Source organism: Diuraphis noxia, unplaced genomic scaffold (genome assembly GCF_037042655.1).
Source record: "Diuraphis noxia isolate RWA-SAM2 unplaced genomic scaffold, SU_Dnox_SAM2 contig0003, whole genome shotgun sequence".
Lineage (NCBI taxonomy): Eukaryota > Metazoa > Arthropoda > Insecta > Hemiptera > Aphididae > Diuraphis > Diuraphis noxia.
In genome coordinates, this window is record NW_028301713.1 from 14,036,753 (window position 1) to 14,050,210 (window position 13,458).

General features: G+C 28.3%; 3 protein-coding genes across 3 annotated transcripts in view; all 3 read left to right on the forward strand.

Annotated features, from left to right (window-relative positions):
• The window catches only part of LOC107172857 (uncharacterized), a 4,557-nt gene extending 1,606 nt beyond the window's left edge, over positions 1-2,951 (forward strand). The window contains exons 2-6 of the mRNA XM_089224303.1: positions 360-576; positions 893-1,136; positions 1,197-1,403; positions 1,675-1,945; positions 2,026-2,951. Of these exons, the coding sequence (XP_089080429.1) occupies positions 360-576; positions 893-1,136; positions 1,197-1,403; positions 1,675-1,945; positions 2,026-2,454 (1,368 nt within the window). The 3' untranslated portion in view covers positions 2,455-2,951. The remainder of the gene's footprint in view (positions 1-359; positions 577-892; positions 1,137-1,196; positions 1,404-1,674; positions 1,946-2,025) is intronic.
• The window catches only part of LOC149056768 (uncharacterized), a 26,261-nt gene extending 20,583 nt beyond the window's left edge, over positions 1-5,678 (forward strand). Inside the window, exon 3 of the mRNA XM_089224138.1 lies at positions 5,310-5,678. Within this exon, the coding sequence (XP_089080264.1) occupies positions 5,310-5,340 (31 nt within the window). The 3' untranslated portion in view covers positions 5,341-5,678. The remainder of the gene's footprint in view (positions 1-5,309) is intronic.
• On the forward strand, positions 5,564-12,553 carry LOC149056769 (uncharacterized). Its single transcript, XM_089223174.1, has 4 exons — positions 5,564-5,627; positions 11,855-11,895; positions 11,960-12,210; positions 12,277-12,553. The coding sequence occupies exons 1-4, from the start codon at positions 5,564-5,566 to the stop codon at positions 12,551-12,553; spliced, it is 633 nt and encodes a 210-aa protein (XP_089079300.1).
• The last annotated feature ends 905 nt before the right edge of the window (positions 12,554-13,458 follow it).

Here is a 13,458-nt window from a genome sequence, read left to right on the forward strand (position 1 = left end):
TGAAAAATTCTATAGTGTTTATTTCGTTCTTCGGGTTTGGACCTAGACTAGGTATTAGTTTTTAAATATTGTATTTCGGAACTTAGTTTATGCCTTCTAAAAAAATGTTGAACACTGACCCCAGACGGTCAGGTTGCAGGGTATGCAAAAACATACCTATGAAATAATTAAATATAAACGTTTTGTTATTTGTTTTATTTTTATCAGGGTTTAGTTAGTTATATTAATATATTTAAAGTCAATAGGTCATAGACTATGTAAGTCCTTAGTATATAGACAATAGACATATAGTTTATATCTAGATATATAATTAAATATTTTAGATAGTAAATTCCTATAATAGTTTATAATTTTCACAGCTTAAACATAGTAATGTAAAAACTGTAAAAGAATTACTGATGCCAAGTATGAATGTATCTGTTGATGTAAATTGTACAAGAAAAGAAATTGACAGCACTGATCAATATGACACCAGCAGCGGATCAAATGTTAAAAAAATCAAATTTAATACAACACAATCATCTATGAAAAGCTTCATACATTCAAAAGATAATCGCATAAATATAGTTTCTCAAGGTAAATAATATGTTCTACTAGTTCTAGAATATATAAATATTTCTCTAGTTAGTTTTTAAATCAAATGTATTAATAATATATATTTACCTAATTTATCTATTTTAAATTGTATTACATATTTGAGAACCGATATTATTTTAGTGCTTATAATATGTAGGTACCTACTTAATAGTTTAATGTAAAAAGCTATTTGTATTTGATAAATTGATTCAAGTAGATATTCAATAATAAAAAAGGTTTAAAAATATGTTATATTATTTATTTATTGTATAGTAATTAGTAATTATTAATAATTGTTTGTTGTTTTATTTCACAGATACACTTAATCAAATGATTCAAGATTTAATAATAAACGCATCTCTACCATTTAATATAGTGTCACATGTAAATTTTAAGGATATTATTTCTAAAGGATTCCCAGGTAGAAATCTTTTGTGTCGACAGACTCTTATGAAAAATATTGACAAAAGTTTTAATATTGTCTTTGAAAAATTGAAATGTAAATTAAACTCAGTGGAACATTTAACAACTACTGCTGACGCATGGTCGACATTTAAAAGGTATATTTTTTTAGATTTTTAATTTCATTATTTAATAATATCTGTCATTAATTTATTTAGATCTTATTTGGGAATAACTGTTCATTGGATTGAAGAAGGAAGTCTCGAACGCAAATCTTACTTATTATCTATTAAGCGATTGATAGGAAGTCACACTTATGAGATATTAGCCAGATCTATGGAATCTGTCTATACATTATTTAACATAAATAACAAAATTTTATATACAACAACAGATAATGGCAGCAATTTTGTTAAAAGCTTTAGGTAAATATTTTATTAATGTTTAATTGAGTTTTAATGCGAAAAAGGGTAGACATCATTAGTTTTCCTAGGTTTTCTTTTATAGTTTATACAATTATACCTACCTATAGTTGTACCTATGGGCTATGAGGTTGTGAAAATATTTTTCTCAACTTTCATTAGTTTCAATTAATACTTTCTAACCTAAATTATTATGTTTTAATCAATAATTTTACATCTAAAATTAATAGGTAATTTATGTTTCAATCAAATTAATTTATTTTTAAATTTTTAGAGTATTTGGGGCGAATGACGATGATACCAATGCCTTGAATGTTACACAGCTAGATAATAACACAGCCACGATGCCATACATCACCTTCATTCCTGATGATGTGGATGATTTGGATAATTGTACTGTTACAAATGAAGATGAAGATAATGATTTTCAAGATATATCTCATTTAAATATTGCTGAAGTATTGGAAGACACAGAGGATGAAGTATATATTTTGCCAAAACATCATAGATGTGCAGCACATACTCTCAATTTAATCGCTACTAATGTAAGAGAATTTTATTTATTTTGTAATATTTTTAAATTTTAGATTCATATTATATATTATTATCAACTTACAAATTACAGGATATTCAAAAAGCTATTTCTGGTGTAAAAAATGCAGTATCGCCTCTGTGGAAGTATAAGCAGCAGAGCAGAACAACCTTTGCGAAATTAACTAATCTTTGGAATAAGCAAAACCGATCTACTAAAATTGCTGATGTTATAAAAAGTTGTTTTGGAGTATACCTTGTCACTCCAACAGAAACAAGATGGAATTCAACATATGACTCAGTAAATTTTTTTTTGAAGATATCCAAATTAAATTCATCAAAATTATTTAGATTGTGTGATGAGATTGATATTGTACGATTTAATAAAAATGATATGGAATTCCTTGAAGAATATTCTCAGATGATGGAACCATTAGCTATTGTTTTAGACCTTTTACAAGGTGAAAAAAATATGTTTTTTGGTTTTCTAATACCTTCAATTACAGAGTTAATTTACAAGTAAAAAAGGATTTGGCTATTTCGGATTTTAAAAAAACAGTTTTAAATGTCTTTAATTCAAAAGAAAATGAGGCTTCAACACATAAACAATTAGTTGAAAATAGTGAAGATGAAGTTGAGGATTCTTCTTTTTTTTCATGGTCTAATGACAAACTTCAAGGAACATCAACTATCTCTGTGGAAAATGAAGTAACTCAATATCTGAGTAGAAGCCCTACAAAAAAACTGACATCACTTAATGAATATCCTAATATAAAAAAAGTTTTTATTTGTCATAATACTCCATTGCCTAGCAGTGCTCCCATTGAACGCGTATTTAGTATTAGCAATGCCATACTAACAAAACGTCGAGGAAAGATGGACGACAACACATTTGAAAAAACAATTTTTTTAAAATACAATTCAAATATGTAATTCATATCTATTAAAATATACAATATACTGTATTACTGTCTACTATTAGAATAATTGTGTGTTTTATTATTATAATTATTTATTTTATTTTTTTTAAATATTTTTTTGATAAATTCCATAAATATTTTAATATAAAATTTATAATTTACTAAAAAAAAAGTATTTGTGGAAGTATTTTGAATACTTTTAAAAAGTATTTGTATTTATATTCAAATACTTTTAAAAGGAAGTATTCGAATACGTATTTTAAATACAATTGACACCAAGTATTTAAATACGTATACTGAATACATTTGAAAAGTATTCTTAACAAGACTGGTATATTGTATATCTATGATAATATAAGGTTTTATGATTTATGATAACTACATGCAATGTTATTGGAAAAATTGCCTTATGCAAAATGCGTCCTAATTGAAAAATAAAATATTTGTTTCAAAATAGAATATAAATGACAATATTTAAATATAATGTATCCTAGACTAACAAATCATCTCCGTTCAGAATCGTTTTTCGTATAAAATGATACCTATCATTGCATTCAAATTTAACCTATCCTAGTTAGAGGTCCACCCCACCACCTAATGTACGGCAGAGCGGTAACCACTTAACCAATTTTTTTCAAAAATATCCACTTTAAAATGCTTATTTTAGATTTTAAAAGTGCTTAGATTTTTTACTTTAGTACCTCGTTCGATCAGAAAGTGAATCTAGTTGGTTCTTGGGGGGGGGGGGGGGGGGGGGGGGGGTCAAAAGTAAATAATTCTTAATTCTTTTCTAAATAATCGAGAAAAACAAACTAAAAATTAAGGGAAAACGGGAAATTTTACGCACAATCAGTTTTCGACAAAATTGATTTTGGTTTTTGATGTAACATTAAAACAAATTACTATTGATACATGAAATTTTCACCAAATGTTTATATAAGTATACAGGATGATTCTTTTATCAAACAACACTCATTATTTAAAAAAGTAGTGACTTTTTTCAATTTTTTTTTTTTTTCAAAATAAATTGTAGATTTACACTCTTCTTGAATTGTTTATTATTTTTATATTTTTCACCCTTATATTTATTAGATACACCACCATCAACTTTTGATTTTCAAATGGTAACCTATACTTCAAATTTTATAAATTAATAAAGCTATTTTTTTAATTAATTATTACGTTAAAATTTTGAATTTAGCGCTAGTAGTTTATGAGTTATAGGTATTTAAAGTTTAGATTGGCAGAGTGGAGTGGTACGAGGTTACCCCGCAAAATGTTTGTCCACTACTCCGCTTGCCTAAGCTTTAAATACTTATAACTCATAAACTACTAGTCCTAAATTCGATTTTTATGTATCAAAATTTTTAGAAAAATATTCTGCTTTGGAATATGAAATTAAAAAACTATGTTGCCATTCAAAAAGGTAAAAAACTTAAAAAATGATAAGGATAAAAAATATTTAAAAATATAATTTTTTAATAAAAGCGTTGGTTTTTTAACAACTTGAAACTATGTAAAACAATATTTTGAAAAAAGTCAATACTTTTATAAATAATGAGTGTTGTTTGATAAACGAATCACCCTGTATTCTATCCACCATGAAATTTTCAAAAATAGTTTACTTAAGTTGAACTATTCATAGGTATTTGCAATGTTCGATCATTATTAGTTTTTTTTTAATTAATATCGATAAAAATGTATTTGTTTGGCAGAAAAACTTGAAAATTTAATACAAGCATTTGAAATTAAATTTTTACAATATTGGATTTTCACTGGATTTCACAATTAGCGATTTTCTTATTATGGTGTAACTCTAAAACAAATGACCGCAAATACTTGAAATTTCCACTGTATGTTTATATAAGCATTTTATATATTTCATAAAATTTTTAAAATATTTTGATTTTTTTTTTTGAGCTATTTACTGACATTTTAATTTTTCAACTTTTTTAGTTTTTTTTTTTATAGATACTGATAAATATATTTGTAGGGTAGAAAAGCTTGAAAATTTAATACATGGTTTCTAACACATTGTAACAATATCAGTTAATAATATTAAACATACATAGGCACAATTTTTTTTTTTTTATGAGCAATTAAAGTTCAAATCTTGACTAAATACGTAAAAATTACGACAATGTTCATATTATCTTAGATAGAAATTCATAAAAGTTTTCCTTTTTTGATTTAAGATTTTAAAAATTTAAGACAAGGCTCCTAACATATTTTTACAATAGCAGTTGAAAAATAAAATAAATACATAGTCACAATTTTTTTTACAAGCATTCAAAGTTTGAATTTAGTATTTTCTTTTTTAATCTAAGATTTGAAGATGATTTTTATTACTTTATTAGTGATGGTTACTATAAATGATAGTTGCTATTAGTGCGAAAGAAATAATTATCCCTGAATTTGTTATTTTTTGTTTTCATGGCACGTACACATTTCTGTGCAGTTATGCCTCACAAAAAAATATCGACCTGTAGTTTTATGCCTCAAGCTCAAATGGACATGGCAATACGAGCTTCAGAAACTATCGACGACCAAAGAGATGCAAGATTGGAAACCGCCAGATAACGTCAAGCCTGATTCTGTTCATCTAAAACAACTGAGCAACGAGATGCAAGATTGGAAACCGATATAAAATATATGAGTATACATCTACAAAATGATGCATCAGCTAATGGTTTTGCAAAATAATTGCTTGAAATGGGGAATGTGAAATTAGCTATCGATGAATCAATACAATGCATCACATTACCTTCAGATTTCTGTAAAATAACAGCAACAACCAATGAGTTAATTAACAAAGTTTTTCCAAATCTACCACAAAATTACGGAAATCGTCAGTAGTTCATTGCACGGGCTATATTGGTGTAAATACCTACAATCATTGATTAAATATACAATTGTATATTTAATCAATGCTACAATCAATAACACCATTCTAAACGAAATTCCAGGCGACATGATAACGTAACAGTCAATCGATACCGTAATGTATCAAGACGAAGTTATCAATTATCCAACTGAATTCTTAAATTCACTTGATTTGCCAGACATGCCACTGCCTTTGGTTCAGCTAGTTTTATATAAAAAGTGGATTTTAATAAAAAAAAAAATTAGTATCTTTTGATTTTAAACACACGAATTAATTTAATATTGAATTTAATTGTTAAGAAATAAAATTATGACACTAATTATTCATCTAAATAACTTAAGAATTACCACGTACCTAAATAAACTATAAAAAATAATAATATTATTGTTACTAATATAAGTTACAAAATATGGTAATTATAATGATTTATTATGAATTAATTAAGCTTAAAAATATATAGTTTAGTGAGTTTAGTTGTAATAAATTTTAATGATTTAAGTTCAAACTTTGATGATAATGGATATCCGAATATATTATAATAAGTTATTATTAATAATGATTTATCTTCATCCAATTTTTGTTATTTGATTATTACTAAAAAATATTGATTACAACAAATTGAAATATTCCGCTGTTACATAAATTTTAATTGTGTATACTCGATAACAGAAACGAAACTGAATGCATTTAGATTCTAGTTTCATTAACTTTTTTAGTTAGAAATAAAGTTTTTAGAATTATGTAGTGATCTCGTCGCCTTCAGGTATTAGGAACCAAAGATGATGAATGAGGTTACTCTTGTATAAACTCGAACATTTGTTTAAGTTATAATAGATTCAATTTTATTCATAAACACAGTCGCAAAGTAAAGTTTATAATTCAAACAGAAGACTTGAATAATTCGATTAGTGAAAATATTTCAAATGTCTAGAGAATATTCGATTTTACTCGTTTATTTTCTAAGTCCAAAATATTATGCTACACGAATTCTTCTAAGTCCAAACTAATTAAAACAGAAAACAGACTAGCGTGAAGGTACTTTGGTGCTCTTGGTCAAATCACATCTGAATTTAGGGCCATTTCAGGGTTCTCTTATATAGTACTACCCTCTTCTCCCCATAGCCTATTTTCTCTTGTCGCTGTTCCCTCGGATGTTGTGTAATCATCTAATTCCAACGGAAATGCTGCCTACCCACGCCCGAGGCAAGTGCTCATCCCGTGTAGCTATTATCGATAGTTACATTACTACTATTTAATTATTATGTCAAAATATGAATATTTTTACCATCGTTTCTTGGAATTTTTGTCCATTAATAATGCGAGGTCCCACGTCCTGTGTATGCGAGACACCTATCTTAATCCCTCAAATCCGTTCATTTATACAATTATAGTTTTTTATAATGTTAATTGATTTCCACGAATCGCTTTCCTTAAATAATTCTTAATTATTAGCTCACATTGTTATACATCCCACAATCTATTATTATTATTATTATTATCAATACCAATCCCCTTGTTATGGCTGCCCCCTCAGGTTAGGTTAGGTTCGACACAATAACACAATCACAACACCTTTCGAACAATGGAAATACTCATGGCTATAAATAGTACCTACGGCCCTCGCTCACTTTCTAATACCGTTTACACGTACATGTTATGTCATATACCTATAAACTAATAGACTTCGTGTACCTCACAACCCAGCTCTCACAGGATGTCATCGGTATAGAATAAGTGAGAAAGAATTATTGTGTGGGAATCATGTAGAAGAATTTGAAACTACATTTTTTTATTTCATGAAAATAAAATAGTTATCACATTAAATTATGCTATCTCATCCGTTATCGTCCTAATTCAAGACAGTACTATCATAGAACAGTAGATTCTAGTAGTTATCGTGAAATTAAAATTTATGTAGTACCTAAACACTGTGACCTTTTTAAAAAAAAATTCAAAATCTGGCGTCATAATTTTTTTTTTAATTTTGGGCACAATGTATTTCCCCTACTGTCTCTTTTCTTTTTCACTCCATATCGACACCTCGTTTCTCTCTAAGCGCAGTCCATTAGTTTATAAGTATATACAAGGTTATTGCATATATACCCCCTCTCAATCAAATATTTGATGATTTGATGATAAAAACAAAAATGCCAGTTGACAGCCAACTAATTTTTCGTGGTGAGAAAAATTGATGCATTTCGTAATTTGTAATATTCCTTTACGCAACCATTTTGTATCTGATGATAAAAATCTTTGCCTATATGCAATAATCTATTTATTTCAACCATGTATTATGCACACTCAAGCGTCTATATTATTTTGAATGAGTACAATTCTATTAAAATGCTTTCGGAAAAAAATATTTGACACCAATTTTTTTTTAAAGTGCCCAAAAAGTCGCTGCTAAAGCTTGCGGCGTTTGCGTTTCTCACATAACACTAAGGCGTATATGCATATAAAAACAATAATCTCTAGTTTATGTTGAGGAAGGACCATCCATAAAATCACCATGTAAATTTTATAAGCGTGTAAAGAAATATACGGAACTGAATGACTTTGATGCTGACGTTGTTCATCGAACATTCCATTCATTTTATGACAAAGGCGAATATCTAACTGCTCTATTAATTTTAAATTAAACGGGAACCGTTTGGAAATAAGCGAACAATAGACGGGAGCCGTTTGGGATTCGACGTAGAATAGACTATAGATGTACACAAATCAAAATATTGCAAAAGATACTTAAATATCAATAAAATTGATATATTAGGTTTAATATTCAAATTTCTGCAGTTTTTATTTTTTGAGACAAAGTGGTATCACTAATTACTGTGATTACTAATTCCACCTACATTCTACAAATCAAAATACCTTATTTTGGTAATATCTATTGTATAAATTATTGTTGTTTTAAAAATGAAACACAAATAAAAAAATCAAATTTTAGAAAACATTCTTGTTTTCCCGTTTTTTTTAAATTTATTGCAAGTATTATGAATTATTTTCATAGTTATTTCTAATTTTAATAAGTAATATTTATACTAAATAGATACATCTTTTTACTAAAAATCACCCTCAACGTAGCAATTAAAAGCTGTTTTACTGTTTCAAAACACGAAATAAATTTTAAAAAACAATATTATTATTGATACTTTCTCATTTCTATTAGGAAACTTAATTATTTTATAAAATACGTTCAATACAAATTAAAACGACCATCTAGGTAGGTTCCAGTTATATACACAAAATAAATTAATAATACGTACGTTTTGTTTCTGTAAATGATAATGTTCAATGAATTTACAGGTAATATAATAATTTCCATAAATAGATTATATTAATTTGTATGCTTGATAATTAAAATAAGAAATATTATCGATTTTGAAAGCAAGCATTTCAGATTATTTTTATAAATCATTATTCTGTTAAAATTCAATAATTTATTTTACTTTTTTAAATAATAAATATATTACAGTTAAATCAAATTAAAAAAAAAATTATCACATCAGCTAGATATGACTCTTATCACTTATAAATTATAACAATTATGTATTTATTGTTGTACTATTATTATTATTTCTAGGATTAAAATCTTAAATTTATGTTCAAGTTGAAGTTACTCCAATGGGAGGCCTCTTCACTCTGCCACTTCTGTCTGTTTTGCTATCTTTTATCACTTAAGCTTATTATTCAATAATTGTAACAGATGGTGTAGTATAGAATTAAAAAAATTAAATAAATAAAAATAAGCTACCCTTATTATGAAATAAGCACAGCGATATCTATACTAAATATTTATTTTATGAATTTTAAAAACTAAACGTTTGTATTAGTCTTATCCTAGATATAACAAACAATATGCTTCAAAACGAATGTGGAGTGTTCAAAGGTTCTGAACTCATAAGCTAGAAACAACTAGTAGGTATATAACTATAGAATGAAAAAAAAAAGATCATACTATCTAAATAACGACTATTTGATTTTTCCATTTATTGTATTAAGAATTTTAAGGTTCACGATATATAACAGAGAGTAAAATACAATACAAAAAATGGACTGACAGAGAGTCAAAAAAGCAAAATATTAACATATGTGAAGATAACCATTTCAAGTAAAATATTATATTTATTATAAAATTACACAAAATTATTGAAGTAAAAATTTAGGTAATTTCAAAGTCAATAATTTAATACTTGGATACATTATAATTATAATACTGTATTTATAACTGCACTAAAAAAACAAACTGTTCAAAGGTAAATGATTCACCGGAACACATGTTTTATTGAAATGAGCGCGATTTTGCGGACGACTACGGCAACCGCTCGACTACTGCGGCAACGGTGCCAACCTTCCGTCGGTTGCGATCTTCCCACACTACGCGTAGTTGTCACACTGCGTCGTGACCGACATCGCTTCACGACAGGGCCGTCGTCGGTTTCTCGCCTGTATTTTATTAACGGTCGGAGTGTCCATTCCGCGATTCCGCCGTTTCCGGCGTTTCCGCTCATACGTGCATGTTGCGCCGGCCGTAAAACCTCGTGGTTAGCGTCTATTAAGCGCCGGGTTCTGTGCCGTTTCGCACCATTTTGTGTCGGTGTTGTGCAGCGGGTAAAACTTCGCGTCAGCACTAAATTATACGTTAACTTTAAATTAACGGTTTTTGTGCCGCTTCGCCCGTTTTGTACTGTTTTGCGCCACCCATAAAACCCATTGATATTAACTAATGGATAGGCCATATGTGCCTATTGTAATTTACAACATGTTATTCAGTGATGGCCAAACTACGGCTCGTGGGCCAACTACTCTGTCCCGTCATCATTTATTATCTGGCTTACGAAAGTATTCTATATTTTTACAATACAGCACCTTTGCACTTATTAGTGATTTACGTTAAGAAAAAAAATTCAAACAAAATATATAGGAAATATAATAGATTTTTCTTCTAACTTGATAAAAAAAAATTTGAATTGGATAAAAATCTAAAATCTTTTTTTATTCATACTACTTTTTTTTATTCTACTTAACCTTTTTTTATTCAAAATGAATTTTTAATTTAACTATATTTTCTATTTTTTTTTTTTTTATGTACTAACAATATAATTAATATAGTATAACATATCCTAGAATAAAAAATCTTCTACACTCAGAATCGTTTTTCGTATATCTACAATGATATTGTATCATTGAATTAAAATTTAATACAATCCATTACAGTAACCCACTTGTAACCTACTGTATAGCATAGCAACATCCATTTTTTACTTACCCGCTTATTTTATATCATTATTATATTAAAAATGGATCATTTTTTGTACATCCAACGCCAGTTTGAGTAAACGGAAATTAACCAAGTCAGATTGCAAAGGTGAACAGAACAATTTATGAACATTATATTGAAATATAATAAACACGGAAGAATCGAATGAAAACAATGTCATGTTACCTTTTGTTGCAAATCAACCGGAAAATTTAGGTACCGGTTTCAAACCGGTACGACCATTTGGGGGGGGGGGGGGGGGCAACGTGAAGTTGGCCCCCCTTAAACAAAAATTAATTGTGCTGAAAGTATTGAGTTGCAAATTATGAAACCAATGTTGCAAGTTGTTGCAAATCAGTTGCACATTTTTTGCATATTCTGTGTATATTCGATTACATGGGGGGACCAACTTCACGCACGTCAAATAACTTCTTATTAGGCAAAAAAGAAAGTTGCTTGCGCCCAGATTCAATTGTTTATTTTATTATTAACAATAATTATTGCCACATTAGCTGTCGGTGCTCACGCCGTTTCAGCCACCCTCCTACCCACCTTATTATATACCTAGTTCAACGGCCTATAATTGTCGCCGACCGATTCACACACACACAAGCACACACCGGTAAAACACGATTGCGTACGGTCTGTATCGACATACGCAATCGTGAACATTAAATGTTCACGATTGCGTACGATTTTTATCTGCAACTTTGAAGCACTGTTGCCATTTTCTTATACTTATTAAGAAACATATAGAGCGCGTGGCCCTAAAAATAAATTCTAATATGATTGACTTTGGAATTGTCCAAGATCGACCGGTCGATTGCGATCGACTGTTAAGCGCATACTCTATGCTAAGATGCATGTCGATTTCACTTAGGACAGTCTTGGTGGCGCAAAGTGAGTTTATTAAATTAAATAAATTAAAGTCAATAGTTAATCAATACATTTGGGTTATTTGTAGATTAATTCTGAAAAAGAACTTCGTTTGGCCTACACTAAAAACTCCGATTTGGGAAAATGGTTAAAACTTTTTTTTGGATTACCATTTTTACCTTTTCAAGATATCCAAAATGCGTTTGGTGAACTCATATCAATTTGTCCCGATTTAAATATTGGATGTTTGTTTTCTGACTATATTTTAAATACATACGTGGAGAATGGTTGTTTATTTCCACCAGAAATTTGGGCACAAGAGCCATCCGAAAATCCCCGGTAAATATTCAACTATATAATTGCTATAATAACTATTATTTTGTATTTATTTTTATCTTTTTTAAGTACGACAAATGGATCTGAAAGTTTTCATCGAACTTACAACGCTCAATTTCATAGCTCCCATCCTTCTGTTTATGTAGTTCTTTCAATTCTAAAAGAAACGCAAGTGGAAACATGTACGAAAATTCAATCAGTATTTAAAGGTCGGATTAAAAAAATGGAAAATGCTGATTTAATTCGTATAAAAGAAGCCATGAAAGAATATAACAAGTACAAAATTCATAGAAATATTATAACATATTTATCAAAAATTTGTTATTTAAGTTGTACCAAGGTATAACATTTTTTATTATATTATTTTTAATTATTTTATTTTGTATACTATAACATAATTGTCGAAAATTGAGATTTTTAAGTGGTTCCAAGTATAAAATTTTTTACTATATTTTTTTAACATTTTATTATTTTTAATTATTTTATTTTGTATACTATATTATAACATATTTGTCGAAAATTGAGATTTTTAAGTGGTACCAAGTATAACATTTTTTACTATATTATTTAAACATTTTATTATTTTTAATTATTTTATTTTGTATACTATATTATAACATATTTGTCGAAAATTGAGATTTTTAAGTGGTACCAAGTATAACATTTTTTACTATATTATTTAAACATTTTATTATTTTTAATTATTTTATTTTGTATACTATATTATAACATATTTGTCGAAAATTGAGATTTTTAAGTGGTACCATAGCTTAAGTCATAAAATTTAAATTTTACTGATCAAAAATAAAAACATAAATTTGGCAACGTTGCACAGTAAATCGTACGCAATCGTTTGACTTTTGGGGTAAATATTAAAGTTAATGGTTTAACGTACGCAATCGTGTTAACGTACGCAATCGTGTTCTCAAAAAGATACATCGTACGCAATCGTGTGGTACCCGCACACACATATTATCATCATTTATTTATATTATTGTTTTAATTTGTGTTTTAATTGTTATGTGAATTATATAATAGTAAGATTACGCGTGAGAAAGCGCAATCAGCCGCTGCCAAACCACCGTGAAAAATAGCACGGCCGCCGCAATTTTATGTCTTCCCGTACGTGCGCTAATCGCCGTTGGCCACTTATATTGTGCATTTCGTGGGCATGAATCGCCACTTATATACTATATAATGCGTGGCCGCGAATCGCCACTTTTATTAATTATATTTTGTTTGGGCGCTAAT

What these genes read in the sequence shown, in the direction of transcription:
- LOC149056769 (XM_089223174.1), top strand. Translation starts at nt 5,564, where the DNA reads ATGGGGAATGTGAAATTAGCTATCGATGAATCAATACAATGCATCACA. An exon ending in CACATTACCTTCAGATTTCT is followed by an intron (nt 5,628 to 11,854) that starts GTAAAATAACAG and finishes CTCTATGCTAAG; the next exon opens with ATGCATGTCGATTTCACTTA. An exon ending in GACAGTCTTGGTGGCGCAAA is followed by an intron (nt 11,896 to 11,959) that starts GTGAGTTTATTA and finishes GGTTATTTGTAG; the next exon opens with ATTAATTCTGAAAAAGAACT.